The 17,193-nt window shown below is 38.6% G+C and overlaps 1 protein-coding gene across 15 annotated transcripts in view; it reads right to left on the reverse strand.

Moving 5' to 3' along the window:
* The window catches only part of Rgs7 (regulator of G protein signaling 7), a 433,787-nt gene that overhangs the window by 61,506 nt on the left and 355,088 nt on the right, over positions 1 to 17,193 (reverse strand). For all 15 annotated transcript variants that reach the window (XM_017320465.2, XM_030253949.1, XM_030253948.1 and 12 more), the window contains 3 exons: positions 2,350 to 2,414; positions 1,314 to 1,390; positions 1,147 to 1,228 (listed from right to left, as the gene is read on the reverse strand). In XM_017320465.2, the coding sequence (XP_017175954.1) occupies positions 1,147 to 1,228; positions 1,314 to 1,390; positions 2,350 to 2,414 (224 nt within the window). The remainder of the gene's footprint in view (positions 1 to 1,146; positions 1,229 to 1,313; positions 1,391 to 2,349; positions 2,415 to 17,193) is intronic.

Genomic DNA, 17,193 nt, shown 5'->3' on the forward strand with positions numbered 1-17,193 from the left:
AGAAATCAATAAAAGAGAAAGATATCTTTTCAAAATAAAAATGAGGTTAGACATGCAAATACACATAACACACACACACACACACACACACACACACACACACACACACACACACACAAAGAGGTAGTTTCTACAGAGGCCAGAAACCAGAAGAGGGTGTTAGATGCCCAGATGATGGAACTGTAGGTAGCTGTGAGTCACCCAACACAATTAACTGAACCCAAGTCCTGTGGGAAAGAGTAGTATAGGCACATAAGCCCAAAGCCATTTCTGTATTCCCTTGTTTGTTTCTTTAGAGACCAGCATGTTATGTATTCTAGGCAGACCTTGGACTCAGTCCTCCTGCCTAAACCTCCTGAGTTCTAGCATTGCATGCTTGTTGTCCCATGCACAGTAGCTATGTGGGGACTTACAACCATGGTTAAATATCTTCCACAAAGTTTTTTGGCATTAAGAACATTCAGTATTTGTTACATTGAGGCACATAGTTTGACAGAGAGAAGAGCTAAATTCATAGACTCAAAGTGGTATCATTAGAAGTATGAATTGACAGGTGAGGTAGCTCAGAGTGTAAAGGTCTTTACCACTGAGCTTGATATATGAGTTTAATCCCAGGAGTCCACAGAAAGAGAAAGTACTCCCACAACTTGTTCTTTGACTTCTACACATGCCCCATCCCTCATATATAAAAATAAATAAGCAAATGTAAAAAAAAGATAGGAAATATGAACTGATTTAAACGTGATGACACTCTAACTTTCAAAAGACACATTAGGCATTAATAAACTCTAAGAAGAAAATAAAGGCAAGTGATAACATTATAATTCGGTTTCTAGAATGCCAAAAAAGGAGACATAAGCAGAAAAATGATGTTATATTTGGAGTGTTTTTTCCCCTTTAAAGTGTTAATGAATCAGGCAGTGCAAATGTCCAGTGAGAGCTGGCTAGCCACACAGGGAAAGGCATCCTTTTTATAAATAGATATTGCAGTAAGTCTCATCTTCTACAGAGGTGGCAATCTGTGCTTAACATATTCAGCCAGACACCCAGACATACTGTGAAGGGAACAGGGTCTTTTCTAGGGCACTCTTTTTCTTCCAAACCTGAGACGTGAGTTCCTGGAAACACACCTTCAAATGTACTTACCACAGGCCTGTGGACATCCCAGAATGCTCTCTCTTGACTATCGAGGATCTTCCTTTCAATTTTGTCTCTCTTCTTGTCCACTCTGTCAAGATGGTAATGATGAAGAGTTAGAAGGGGTCCACTCTGTACAGAAGGCCACATTTGAACGAAGCTTCACAAGGACTCACTTAGCTTGTGCTTCTGCTTGCATAAAAATGAACTCCCACTTCCGGGCAAATGCTCTCTGCAGCCTGGCCAGGCTCTCCTGAAAAACATAGAACACCTGAGGGCATTCTAATGTTCCTTTTAGAGTTTCTAAAGTTTTACAATACACTCTGAATCTGAATCAACTCTGCTCTCGGAACTCAACTCATCATGAGCCTCATGGGCCCTGGCTAGCCTCTAACTCCTGGCAGCTGGGATGACCTTGAGATTCCCTCCCCACCCCCCATCTCTGCCTTCCCAGTGAGGGCATCATTGATAGCTGCCAACGTGCCCAGTTTATACAGTGCTGGGGATAGAAAACAGAACTTTGTGCATACTAGGCAAGCATCCTACCTAGAAAGCTACAGCCCAAGGCATTGACCAACATCACTTTTGTTATAGGAAACCCAATATAAGCATTGAATACTACTTTGTTTGAGAAAAGTGCTGAAGAAAAATTCACTGGATCTTTCTGTGCCCACGTTTTAGAGAGACAGGAAAGCAATGTCTTCCCACTGCTGATCCAATAAGTTTGTTCAGGTCCTGAAAATAGCTATCAGCCCGTGGTAGCCCAGTATTTTGTACTGCACAATGCTCCAAGTTAGTTATCACAACACAGCAATTGCTTGGACACATTACATTAGACTGCCCGTATCTCGTGGTGGTGATCAATCTGATGGTTCTGCTAAATTGGTCCCCAGTGTCAAAGGTTTTCAATCCTTAATAGTTTGGGCATCATCAATACAGTATTTATCTGAAACTTTTATAGTTAAGTAAGTTTAAAATAAGATAGGCTTTTCCTTATACATTGAGTTTATATGTTTAAAATTCTACTCTTTTTAATGTGTAGAGAGATAGGAGACAGACAAAGAGGGGTTTGCTAAACCACTGGGCTGTCAGATCCAAGGCAGCCTGGTCCTTATGATTCATCAATGCCAAAAGGAAGAGAGTACCCAGACATGGCCAAAGGCCTGATTTCTTCTCATTTTCTACCACTGTGTGAGCATCCGTGGTACTTACGGCTTCATAATCTGCTAGCTCTAGCCTTGCCTTGTTTTGCATTGTTCTCTTGCAGAGGTAAACAGCTGAAAGGAAAAATACCATCATTTCTTAGCTGCTCATTAACACTGAAACACTAAATATAGAAATTGCACTAAGTGTCGAGATACTTGTCACTGACTCTCAAGTTTAATCTTCTGTTGTCATCCTTTTTAGACAAAAATAAATAGTGATGAAAGCACAAGGTTCAACATCCAAATACTGGCATTATAAAGTCACAAATAGCTAGAATGCTAAGAGATGGTAATCATTTATTGGCTGCCATACTTTTTTATTAACAAATAACAATGAAAAGTAAAAATTTTAAAGAGATTAAATCAGTGTAAAATCTAGATAGATAAAAATCATTTTGTAAAGTGCAATTTCGTGAAAGTGTATCCAACTTGACCATTTTGAATTCTTTCTAGGTTGTATTGTCAACTGCAAGGATGTATCATGTACATTCAAGAGATCTTAGCATCTTTCTTGCTTAATTTCACAGGAGTCACTCATTGGTCAGTTGCTCTGAGATTCAATGCAATCCTCATCAAAATTCCAACTCAATTCTTCACAGAGTTAGAAGGGGCAATTGGCAAATTCATGTAGAATTAAAAAAAATCCTAGGATAGCAAAACTATTCTCAACAATAAAAGAACCTCTCTCGTGGAATCACATTCCTGACCTCAGGCTGTACTACAGAGCAATTGTGATAAAATGTGCCAGGTACTGGTACAATGACAGACAGGTAGATCAATGGAACAGAATTGAAGACCCAGAAATGAACCCACACACCTATGGTCACTTGATCTTTGACAAAGGAGCTAAAACCATCCAGTGGAAAGAAGTCAGCATCTTCAAAAAATGGTGCTGGCTCAACTGGCGGTCAGCATGTAGAAGAATGCGAATCGATCCATACTTATCTCCTTGTAAAAAGCTCAAGTCTAAGTGGATCCAAGAACTCCACATAAAACCAGAGACACTGAAACTTATAGAGGAGAAAGTGGGGAAGAGCCTCAAAGATATGGGCACAGGGGAAAGATTCCTGAACAGAACAGCAATGGCTTGTGCTGTAAGATCAAGAATCAACAAATGGGACCTCATAAAATTGTAAAACTTCTGAAAGGCAAAGGACACTGTCAATAAGAACAAAAGGCAACCAACAGATTGGGAAAAGATCTTTACCTATCCTAAATCCAATAGGAGGCTAATATCTAATATATATAAAGAACTCAAGCAGTTGGACTCCAGAAAACTAAATATCCCTATTTAAAAAAAATGGGTTTCAGAGCTAAACAAAAAATTCTCAAGTGAGGGATACCAAATGGCTGAGAAGCACCTAAAAAATGTTCAACATCCTTAATCATCAGGGAAATGCAAATCAAAACAACTCTGAGATTCCACCTCACACCAGTCGGAATGACTATGATCAAAACTCAGGTGACAGCAGATGCTGGCTAGGATGTGGAGAAAGAGGACCACTCCTCCATTGCTGGTGGGACTGCAAGCTGGTACAACCACTCTGGAAATCAGTTTGACGGTTCCTCAGAAAATTGGACATAGTTCTACCGGACGATCCAGCAATACCACTCCTGGGCATATATCCAGAAGATGTTCCACTATGAACAGAGTCACTTACATACAGTGTGCTTCCCATCTCTGCCACTTTCCTTGGTCTGCTTGGCCAGCATCCAAGTTGGCCATGGAAGCAAAGTTATAGAACTGTGAGAGGAGTAGCAGAGCCTGGAGTGGCAAGAGTGCAAATCTTCTCATGTTTAAAATTATCCTGATGGATCTCAGGAATATAGTAAGACAACAAGGTCTGTAGATAGAGTTCTAATTCCCAGAGCATCTTCTGACTTAACTTTTCATTAAGTGTGCAACCTGGATTCCACAAAGCCCAAGACTAATTAATTATATGGGTCTGCATGTTGAATGAGATCACAGGGTGAGGCTCATTGAATATTCCTTTTCATAAGGCTACCCCTGTGGAGATTCCTTATAAATATGGTCTTTGCATTGAGCTATATTTGCCTTCATTTGAGATAAGGAAACACAGCAGCTGCTATTGATCACTATTGCCTGACTAGCTATGAGTAGTGGAGGCAAGAATGTGGAGTTCATATGAACTAGAAATACAAAAGCTAAAATTGCACATGGAAAAAGTATAACATAACTCAAGTATGCAGGTGCGTGTGTGTGTGTGTGTGTGTGTGTGTGTGTGTGTGTGTGTGTGTGTGTGTGTGTGTATGTGTGTTTTACCGGGGATTGAAACACAGGCTTTATATGTGCCAGGGAAGTGTTCTTCCACTGAACTATATCCCAGACTCCAAAAGGCAATATATTTTTCTGAAGTAAATTCCTTGAAAATTATGCGAGACATTCTTAATGATGTCGTGGCAGAAGACCAACAAGCAGTTGACAGGAGGCTATGCCATTCAAGTGGTAGCTGAATAGTAAAGAATAGGATTTGGTCCTAATGCATCTTGACAAATACAGGTTGAGAAGCCCAAGTTCCTGAAGCAGGTTTCTGAATGAGAACTCAGTAGAGAGGGAATGGCAAAGGAGATTATTTCTCCATTCTGGAACTCTCCACAACACCTTGTGGAGCAGTCTCTTGTACAAACACTGATGCCTGTGACAAAGCTGTTCAGAATCATACCCCATAGATGGCAGGAACATCAATTACTATGACCCCTCTAGCTAAGGATGAAGATAAGAATTTTTACTTCATAAGGACTAGAAATGCAAATGGCCATATATGTACTTGGAAAATGTACAACACAGAAGCTGAATAATGCAAGTGAAAGATATGGTCAGGAGACAGCTCTGTTTCTTTTAAAATAATCTTTGAATGTTTATTTTGTGGACTAACTTTTTTCCTACTCTTGAATTAAAAAAAAACCCAACACATCAGATCGTTCCTATAGCCTTGTTTCTTAAGCTTGAGTAGTACAGGGAGTATAGAGTTAGTGACAATTCCCATCTCCAGTTACAAACTCCATGCAAGACGCAAGACTCCTAGATTGGGTTAAAGTTGAAGTCATCTTCATGACCTCAGCTTCTGCATAAAAGGAGTGTATGGGACCTTTCTCTAGAACATCTTCCTCCTTGATACCAGTAGCCTGTGACACAGCCTCTAATCCAGTAGTTCTCAGCCTTTGGGTGAGACCCCTTTGCAGGTCACACATCAAATATCTTGCATATTAGATATTTATATTACAATTGATAGCTTAGTAAAATTACACATAAAGTAGCATGAGATGATGTTATGGTTGGGGTTTAACACAACACGAGGAACTGTATTAGAAGATTATGGCATTTCGGAGCTGGCCAACTTCTTGTCTTTTCTTAGAAATATTTGTGCAGGCACTTGCTCACTATTTAACTCACTTATTTGCTTTCTTGCAGTTTAACTGACACAACTGGGCCAATTCAGCTACTCTCTGGACTTGATGGAGGTTTGAAGCACATATTTAATTCATGTTGTTTCTGTGGATTTTGGAAGGTGCTCCTCATCCTGTCACTGTTATAGTTATTGATAGGTCTTCATGCTTTGCAAAACCTGCCACAGAGATGTTCAACATCTTCAACATCTATATGCTCAGTGGAAGCATCATGATTTATTGAGCTTTTGAGGTTCCATTTATTTGCTTGCTTGTCTTCTTTGGTGATTCAGCTAGTGATGATTGGACTGACTTTTATTATTAGGGAATGTGACTTTTTCCTGTTAGATTTAACACCTGTTTGTATGCTAGAGATAAAAACGTACATTCATTACATATGCAAGAAGTCCATTTTCCCCTTAGGCTTCTGTGGAGAAGGTTAATTAACAATAAATGTGATATCTAGATATTAATTATAGATTATGTGTGTGAACATGCACATATACAGATAATATGCATCAGCACCACATGCATTGTAATTTGCTTTTCTGTATTAAACATGACTAAAATTTACTGTTGTTTTATATTATATAGGTACAGCTAATCCTCTATAACAACTGTAGCCTGTCCTATGAATGAAGATATATATATATATATATATATATATATATATATATATATATATATATATATTTGTTTGACTATATTTCATCATTTTTGGCTATATGTACAATGACCCAATAAAGGTTTTTCCTTCACACATATTTGGAGTCTGTGGAAAATAGCACAGTTTGAATTTTATAATATTGCCACATTTTCATACATAAAACTCTTCTCTCAAGAATGATAGAATTTTCCCTCCTTTGGGTTTTGCTAGTCTGGCTTGAGAGAGATGTGTTAAAGCCCAATGTTTTCATTATCTTTCTGTAACTGTTTTATTATATTTCAAACAATTTTAATATTATATATCTTTACTATAAAATATTTCAATGGATTGTTATTTTTCACTAGGCAAATGACTTTACATTTACTATCTTTCATTTGATCAATATTATAACTGCTAATTTAGTTTTCTTCTTGTATTATATTTGCCTAGCACACGTTGGTCCACCATTTCATACGTTTAGTTATTTAATTAGTTTTTGAGTCCAGGTCTCGCTATGTAACCCAGCCTGGCCTAAAACTCTCCAATTAGACCAGGCTAGCCTCAGACTCACAGACATCTGCCTGCCTCTGCCTCTGCCTCTGGAGAGCTAGAATTAAAGGTGTGTGCTACCACACCTAGCTTGCCATCATCTGTTTAAACTGACTTACTTTGTTTTACTTAAAAACCAACTAAAATACTTGTTCTTTTGGTAGACTAATGTAAATTTTTTTTATTCTTAATTGAATTTTATGTGACTGTGAATTTTGTCTGCATGTGTGTCTGTGCACCTCATGCATACCAGGTGCCAGAGGAGGGCATCAGGCTCCTTGGAACTAGAAGTAGAGTTAGAAATGGTTGTGAACCTCTATATGTGTATGGGGAATCAAGCCCAGGTCCTCTGAAAGAGAAGCCAGTGTTCTTGTCACTGAGCCATCTCTGAAGCCCCTTTCATCCATCCTTTTTCTTACATCCACTATTCTTTTCCTCACACACCCCTCCCTCCCTTCCTTTCCTCCTCTGTCTTCCTCTATTTTCTACTATTTGTTTCATGAGTAAGTTTTCTTTAACAACTACAACAGTATTTGATAAGTAATAAAACTTTTTATCATTCAAACTTACCTCCTCAAATGAAGGCTCAACTGTTTAATTCCTTAAACTATGACCTCAGAAATTAAGCAGTGACTAATACAATCTGCCACCAATGATGAAGAACTAGTTTATTTTCAGCCTTTAGTCTTCTAATATCTTAATGAATAAAATCTATTCTGTGCCACTAATTAGCATTTTTAAAGTAAACTGTAGCGCTCATGTTTTATTTAAAACATTTTGATTCAATCATTTTGGAACTTAGAGGGAAGGTAGAGAAAGCAGTTGTCTTGGGTTATTCAACAGAAAACTGTCTTTTCGCAGCTTTCTCTTATAAGTGTAAATTTGTTTAATATAACCAAGCTTAGATTCCCATATTGTTTCTGGTTTTCTTTAGTGTTTGCCCACTTGTCTGGGTGAGGTGACCACACAGGTGACAGGAAACTGGGGAACTGCACGCTGAGCTCCAGGCTTTCTGTCGGTCAACCCCTCAAGCATTCATCCATAGCTTTCCTCTCTTCCTTTCACTGGCTGTTAATCCTGCTGCTGAACAACTGGGGGTCTCTGACATGTGGAGAATTGAGGTCAGATTAGGGATGGAACCTTCTACTACAGTGCCACACTGAAATCCCAAGAAACCTTAAAAGGCAAACAGGCTTTCTCGGTTCTCTTTGAGCTTGCTTCTATTTCTAGCCCTCATGCATACACAGGGAATCTTTAATGAGGTTACTTGGACTTGATCCAGTGCTCTAAAGCTGCCAAGTTTCTTGAGAAAAGCAACCTTAGTTATATCCATAGGGTCATTTCCTAGCTCCAAGCTCCATTGATTCCATTCAAATGAGAGGGACTCTGCAGTGTGTGTGTGTCTTTTACTTCTTTCTGTGTTTCTGTCTGCTCACTGCCAGCTTCACCTTCACTCTTTTCGGTCTATGTATGAAAAGAAAGGAGCAGTTTTGAAGACCTTCCTGGAAAGTAAAGTATTTCAGTCTGTCATTGCTTCTTATGTCTGCTTTCAGATTCAAATACAGTCTGTGTTTAATGGACATACAGGTTAAACCTTAAAATTTTGAGAGCTTAAAAAAATATATACAGAAATTACTATTTTAATTGTAAAGAAGGATATAGCTCCTTTTTAAAAAAATAAGAATTTCCCTGGAGATTTTGTGGAGGTGCTCAATGGGTAAAATCACACATGCTCAAACATGCAGATCTGGCCCCAGCTACTCATAAAAGTGGCCTATGTCTATAGTGTGCTTGTAGCACCAGCACTGTGGGTGGAGATGGGATCCCAAAAGTTCACTGGCCAGCCAGCTTAGCTCAAACTGCACATTTCTGTTTCTGTGAGAAACCCTGTCTCAGGACAATAAGGCATAGTGGTATAGAGGAAGAAACCCAACACAGAGCTCTGGCATCCACATGCACACCCAAGGAACACAACCAGTCTCTATACACTCTGCATATACAGTACACACACACACACACACACACACACACACACACACACACGTACCTATGCACAAAAAAATCAGGTCTGTATGCCCTTGTGTCTAACACCAGTCTCAGAGACCTCATGAGACAGTCTCTAACCAAACAAAGCGAACAGAAGAACAACAGATTCTTTCCTTTGTTTGCACTGGTCTCTCTCTCCCCTCTCACACCTCTTTCTTCCTGTGACATGGTTTTTAATGTGACATTTAAAGATTCATGAACAAGTTGATGGGATGGCTCAGTGGGTAAAGGTGGTGACTGCCAACCCTGATAGTCTGAGTTCCACCCCTGGGATCCACATGGAGGGAGGAGAACCAGGTCTTACAAGTTGTCCTCCGACCCCCAGACATGGCAATGCAATTTTACTCCCACGTCAATTTTAAAACAAATATTAAATTTAGCTAGCATTCCTAGTACATTCAAATGTAATGGTTAATGCCCTTTCTTTTCCCTCAAATCCTAAACGACCTGTGGTGGTTTGAATGAAAATGACCCCCAATAGGACCATAGTGAGTGACCACACTGGGAGCTGTGGCCTTGTTGGAGGAAGAGTGTCACTGGGGATGGGCTTTGAGGTTTTACAAACCCACGTCAGGCTCTCTTCCTGCTGATCCAGATGTAGAACTCTTGGCATCTGCATGGGTGCTGCCATGCTTCCTGCCATGACAATGATGGACTAAGCCTCTGGACCTGTAAGCCTGCCTCAATTAAATATATATCTTATCGTGATCATGGTGTCTCTTTACAGCACTAGAAATCTTAACGAAGACATGACCTCACTCTTCCTTCATGACCACTGCTGGTTTTTTCAGTGAGACTCCTCATCAACTGTGGTCTCAAGTCATGCCTCCCATTACTCTCAGGGCACTGACTCCATAACTATTCTGGTCTTTCCCGACATTCAGTCTAGTTTCTCTCTAGACCTTGGTAGGCTTTCAGATCTAGTGCTTTCTTTCCACTGTACTTCATTATTTCTGATACAGAGTAATGAGTTTTCATGTCTTTATTGTACTTTTACCTCCAGTTCCTTATATCTGAAGAGTGATGCTGTTTATCTCACCACTGAAAACTCATGCATTGTTGACCAGGGGCCAGAGACAGAAAACAATTTGAGCTCTTGTTCATTAAAAGAATGATTCTTTTTTTCGGAGCTCTGGCTTCTACTTTGCAAAGCAGGTCTCCAACAAGGACCATTTTAAGTGAGAAATGTATTAAAACCATGGTTTAAGTGAGAAATATATTAAAACCATGGTTGTTTTAACTGAAGAGGTAAAGTCTAGCTTTATTGATGAATGGTGGGAAAACTGTTTTTGCTTAAACTATGGAAAATTACAGATATGGACCATTCTGTTCTGTTAAGCTGCATAACTACATGCTATAGAAACTATGCTAAATTTGAAAAAATCTTATTTTGAACTTGAAAATGTATTCTGTCTGGCTACTATTGTTTTATCTGTCATTTTCCAGGCTATGCATTATTATATTTCTTTGCATATGTAATAGGAAGGAAAATTTTTTACTAGTGTAGTCTCACATTTCCCAGGGCAGGTCTTGAACTCCCTAAGTAGCTAAAGATAACCTTGAATTTCTATTCCCTGTGCGTTCATCTTTCTTTGATAGAGTCTCTGCTTAAACCACAGCTGTGATATTTCTTCAAGCATGGTTTACTGCAGCCTTTTCTGTTTTCTCTATGTATATAGTTCCTATGTCACACACACACACACACACACACACACACACACACACACACACACACACACACACACAGAGTATTGGTTAGGTGATTTAATTTTCTGTATAATTTTGGAGTGTATCTACAGTTACAACTTTGAGCATTTTTGTTGAAATAAATGATGTCATTATATTCTCTCTCTCTCTCTTTCCTTATCTCCCTTTCTTTCAATTCCTTTGTCCAAAGGGATTGAATAACAGTAACCACCATTTTAGAACATGCATGTATTTTACCCGAGGTCTGAGCTGAGGACTGAATGTGACAGCTTGTGAGTAGCCCCAGGTACATCTTGAATCTAAGCACAGAGACTATTGTTTCTCAGCTGGAAAATACACCTCAATTAGAGGCATGCCTTGGAAGCCTTTGACAGCCTTACCCTTGCTTCATCCTCCAAGGAATCTAGCTGGAGGTATAGTACTATTGTTTAGAGAACAGCACGGTGATCCAGGAAACAATATATTTTCAGTTTCCCAAAGCTTCACAGAAGAAATAGAGAACAACAGCAGAACACTGGAATGCCTTAGAAAAAATATGTCTCACTCAACGAGAAAGCTCTTTTACAAGAACTTGACATTACATACTTAACAAAAAATGGATAACCTGGACTGTCCACCTAACAAGCAGTTAACAGAGAGTGTTCAGTATCAACAAATGCTATAAACACGATGGTACACTTAATAGCCTGAGAACAAATGTAATTATTTAGTAAGTTTTAGGAAATCTTTACTGTGTGTTCTACAAAATACAGATTCAGGATTCTTTCTAATTGTCTCATTTTCCAGGGTGTTCTTAATGTGGCCAATGAAAGGTGTGGCCTTGGCCTGGTGGCCTTTCCTACAGCTCCCTGGACTTTGTGAGGCTGCCTCTGTGAGATGACTAGAGAGGATAACATTTCAGGTATCCTGCAGCTCTGACTCTTAAGAATAGAGGAAGACAGATTCTCTTACTGACACAGACATTGGGACATGGTAGCAGAAAGGCAGGTATGACACTAGAGGAGGAGCTGAGAATTTGCATATGGTCCACAAACAAAGGGAGAAGGGGAAATGGAGACCCAGTGGATGACATAAACTTTTGAATGTCAAAGCATGTCCCAGTGACACACCTCCTAATCCTTTCAAAACACTTCTACAGACTGGAGACCAAGTATTAAAATATATGAGCCTATGATGGGTAGCAGGGCATCTCCTGCTAAACCCTACCAGGTACCTTGTTGAGGTTTAGTATTTTGTTATGTATTGTAATGCTAAGTGTGGGCCCTCAAGATTTGGTTACCCCAGAGATGAGAGAGTCTACATGCAGACACAAGTGCCACTATGTGACCTTGCCCCCAAGTTATTTTTCATTAGTAAATAAAGATGCCTACAGCTGGGCAGAATTGAGGTTAGTGCAGCTTAGTGTTCCTGGCCTAGAGGTCGGAAAAGACCATGAGGAGGAAGACACCATGGGTTAGGAGTCAACAAAGCATGGGACCGAGGGCTGGCTAATTGGAGTTAAGAGCAGCCCAGATGAAACATAGTAAGTAACTCAGGGTTATCAATAGAAAATAGATTTTAATATCATAGAGGGTAGATATCTACCCAGCTCTAGTCCTGATTAAGGCTAGTTGTATTATAAAAATTGTGTGTGTGAGTTTTATCTAGGAAATAAATGGCCAAAGGAAGGATAGAAACCCTGGATTGGGCTTAAAATTTTCCACTACAGTACCTCACATTGTTTCTTCTTTTAAATCTGAAAATCAAATAGTGTTTTCTTTCATTCAAAACAACGTAGACACAAAATAATACCTTTCTCTGCCCTCAATTTGCTCAAGCAAAAGTTGAACATGGACATGTGAGTGGTCTTTTAACTAAAGACTAGCTTTTCTGGCAAATCACTTCTACAAAAGTATATTATTCCAATGTCTCTGTAGTAAGTCAGAATTGTCATTGCTTTTACTGTAACTACAATGAATAGTAATTTTCTTTTAGTAAAACTTGGAGATCCATCCCATAAACAACCACCAAACCCAGACACTATGGCAGATGCCAACAAGAGCCTGCTGACAGGAGCCTGATATAGCTGTCTCCTGAGGACCTTTGTCTGTGCCTGGCAAATACAGAAATGGATGTTCACAATCATCCATTGGATGGAGCACAAGGTCCTCAATGAAGGAGCTAGAGAAAGGACCCTGGGGCTGAAGGGGTTTGCAGCCCCATAGGAGGAACATCAATATGAACTAACCAGTCCCCCCAGAGCTCCTTGGAACTAAACCACCAATCAAAGAACACACATGGTGGGACATGTGGCTCTAGCTGTATATGTAGCAGAGGATGGCCTAGTTGGTCATCAATGGGAGGAGAGGCCCTTGGTCCTGTGAAGGTTCTATGCCCCAGTGTAGGGGAATGCCAGGACTGGGAATGGGAGTGGGTGGATTGGGGAACAGGGGGAGGGGGAGGGGATAGGGGATTTTCAGAGGGGAAACTAGGAAAGGGGATAACATTTGAAATGTAAATAAAGAAAATATCTAATAAAAACACTTTAATGGAGATCATGATGCTCCCTGTAGTTACCAGCTTGGGCAAGTGAATGAATGGTCTCTGCCTTTTGTCATTCCTTAAGAACCTATAGTGTTAGAATGAAGAAGTTTGCTTGTATATAGACTTTTCTAAGTCTCTTGTGTCCTTTCCATCCTTCCTTTGAGAGGCAAAAGTGCTACCCAAACCAAAATATTTTCATTCAAGCTAGAACTTTCACCATAAATTATGTTCATTATATGGATGCTTGAAAAGACTCCCTTAGTACTTTGGTTAAAAAAATCATAAGAAAATGTGGTATACTTGGCTCATCTAAGGAACTGGACTTTGGAAAGTTTGTTAATCCACAAGAACTTGGAATTCATGATCCTCAAAGAAGAACTACAGAGAAGTCATTGCTCTGGACTATGAAGTATCCTCACATTGCAATGGCTTCTTTCAGTTTACATGAAAGAAGGGAAAGCAAATAGGTCTCTCTATGGTTGGAAGATGCAAAGAGAAGCTAGCTGGCTATCACAACTAAGTAGGGCCTCTGTTTCACACCATTTGGCAATACCATGATGTTGCAAGTAGGGTTGCATCAATCTTCCCGGAGAATGTTTTACTTGGAAGATTCATCAGGACTTGGTTATGGTTTTCATAGAACAATGATTGTGGCTTTAAATTGAAAAGCAATGCTCATTTCATGTCAATTAAGTTTGTTATAAATTCATTGATTGATCGTACAGAATATAATGAGCCATGTCTGTATAAATGGAATTACTGAACTGTAAACTTCTAGTAAGCTCAAAAATGAACGGGGCCATGTTAGAGTTCAAACGTGAGTCCCCACATTCACATTGTGAGGTAGATTCATCTTGTATATATTTCTGTACCCAGCCCCTCCTTTTTTTGCAGTCATTGCCTTTTCAACCTAAACTTTAAGGGTAAGGCCATGAACTAAATAGTGTTTTGATTGACACAAACATTTCATATTCCAAAGAGTTTGAAACTTAGTTCTAAATGAAGTTATGAAGAGAAAATGTCATCTGAACAGACTACCAGTTAGAAGTCTTTTTGCTCAATCCTCCCTTATCCTGAGTAAGAAGCTAAGCATGTGTACTAGGTGTATGTGCTATCTTGCTCTCTGTACATCTCAACCTTCAGAGATGCTTATTTACTGAGTGTTCATCTATCTTTATATGGGACTGAATGGCATCTTTTAGGAATTAGCCCCCACCCCTTAAAATATACCACCCACTTATTTATTCTTTCTTTCTCTCTTCTTCCTTTTCTGTTTTTCATTTTGTTGACAAATATTGGGAAATGAGTTTAAGCTTATTGTTGCCTTGTTCCTCTTACTTACAATTCCTCCAAAATTCCATCTCCCTAAATTTCTCATCCACTCTACATGGGTGTGCAATCTAGCTGAGAAACCCTCTGGCCTAGTGAAGCATGAGTCTGATGGAGTGACGTAAGCAGAATCCATGGATTGGAATCCTGGTCCTGTCTTTATGTTACCAACAGTGGAAGAGATCTACACACTTGACTCTTAGTTTTCCCTCATCTGTAAAGCATGGTTAGTAACATTTTAAAGATTTTCTGTAAGGGATAAAAATTAGATAATGTTTATAAATGTCTGATGAAAATTGCGCAGATATATTTAAGCTCCTGCTATCCTATTAGTTAAAAGGTAGCTAGAAAATTAGAAGTAGCCGGGCGTGGTGGTGCACGCCTTTAATCCCAGCACTCGGGAGGCAGAGGCAGGCGAATTTCTGAGTTCGAGGCCAGCCTGGTCTACAGAGTGAGTTCCAGGACAGCCAGGGCTATAAAGAGAAACCCTGTCTCGGAAAAAAAAAAAAAAAAAAAAAGAAAATTAGAAGTAACCATTTTAAAAATCACATAGAATAAAAAACCATGAGAAATGGGAAATTACACTAATTTATTTCCTCGATTCCAAACAGTTTTTGGCTTTCTACGTACATCTTGAAGAGTTTATTAATAATGCTTACTAGTATCATAAGTTAGAGTCCCAGTCTCAAGTGGTTGGGAAAAACACCATGAATTTATATTTAAAATCACTCCTATTGATATGGGAAAATCAGAGCTACACTGAGAGAACATTTAATGCCCATCATACACATATTATATTTACATATCGATATTTATGTTTCCAATGATGGACTACTATTTTCTTGCTTAACATATAAATAAATAATGATAAAAAGACAAAAGTAATATAGATGCAATTAGATATTTAAGAACTGAATGTATATTATAAGAACTGAATGTATATTACTATAAAATAGAAAATGTATTTCTTTCTCTTTTCATAGCTTTGCAGATATTTTGAAGTGAAAGGTACACTCATAAAGAAAGTAAGTAAAGAGCCCAGTAAGATAGGTCATTATCTATTGTCCTGCCCAAGTCAGTGGGCTGCTTTCTGATACAGAGAAACACAGTAGATGTTCCTAAGCTTTCAATGGCCCTGAATGCATCTCTAGAGATCAAATTATGAAGTATGGGCACATTCCAAACATGATGGGATTTAAATGTTTATGTTGTTGAACAAGATATTTGAATAAGACAGTGAACCATATGCTTAAATATTTGCAAAATAAAACCCTAAAAGTTAAACAGACTATTTAGCAACTGAAAATTTCATCAAAAGGTTTTATGAAATGTCAAAAGCTTCTGTTAAGAAGAATTTACAAGCATAATTTACATACTTCAGATGGCATAAATATTTTAGTTTCTTTAATAAATAGTCCTGATAATGAATAAACTTATATTATTATATTATAATAATATGCTGCATTTTCCTTTTTAAGGATGTAGCTTGTTATATTTTTCATACTTGAATACAGTTTATTAGCTCATGATGAATATTTATTTTATAAAATGAATTATAATGTTAATATTACCTTAAAAGAATGCAATAATAAAGGTTTTACTTCCTATGAAGAGAGACACAAGACAAATCATTCTTTTCACAAATTAGAAGATTACCCTACTACATGTTTTCAAAATCAAGGATATTTTAAAGTTGCCTAGGTTACTTGAAAGCTACTTTTATTGCAAATACTGACTCTGTATTTGAGTTGTGTTGTCTGACTAGACTGAGATGAGAAAGCATGCCTCCTCTATCTGAATGCTGTGAGAAGGCATGACATGTCTTCGTTATTACTGACCATAGCCTTAGGCTAAGATTTTAGTCTGCATTGACTATGGATCTGTTGCTCACTGAGGAATGCTCTAGAATAGCAAAATAGAATTACTTTTGCCTAGACTAGCCTAGTCTCTTTGTTTAGTTCAGGACATTTGCCAGCTACCAAAAAGGGAAACGGTGGATCATGGAAGGAGCGGAAGGAAAGCCATGGAAGATCCCTATGTTATGCCAGCAGAGGCATAGATATTGGTCTTCTTTCATAAGCTGCTGCCTGCTCTCATTTTTCCTGTGTCATAACTATATCTCATCACTCAAGAGTTGAGAACCTGATTAATCATTTTGGTTTGTGAATAAAGCTTTAAGTTTCCTCTTCAGCATTTGTTCTTTGGAATCCCCCCTGCCCTCACCACCACCACCAAAAGATTCACTTCTACACATGGTTTTAGTAGCAATGACAGTCTTCTTGATGGTAATGGTTAAGCTTCAGAAAATTTCCAACCATGGTAGGAAAGTAAAATACAGAAAAAAAAACCAACTTCCTTTTCTCTCAAATATTAGAGAGCAACCTCACGATGAAATAAAAAGAGACAGAAAAATGGAAAAGTACAAAAAGGGAAAAATTAAAAAAAAAACAACACGAAATTCTTAGTCATACTTTGTCCTGTCTCTATAAATTCTGTAATCAAACATTGGGTATGCAGGAACTTAGAAGTCATCACTGCTTTCTACACTCACAGCATAAAAAGGATGAACAAAGAGGCAAAACAGCTTTTACCTCGCTCAAGAATTGGTGCCAGAAGACAATCCATCTGCCCTGCTCCTGGAGA

This window comes from Mus musculus, chromosome 1, assembly GCF_000001635.26.
Source record: "Mus musculus strain C57BL/6J chromosome 1, GRCm38.p6 C57BL/6J".
Classification (NCBI taxonomy): Eukaryota; Metazoa; Chordata; class Mammalia; order Rodentia; family Muridae; genus Mus; species Mus musculus.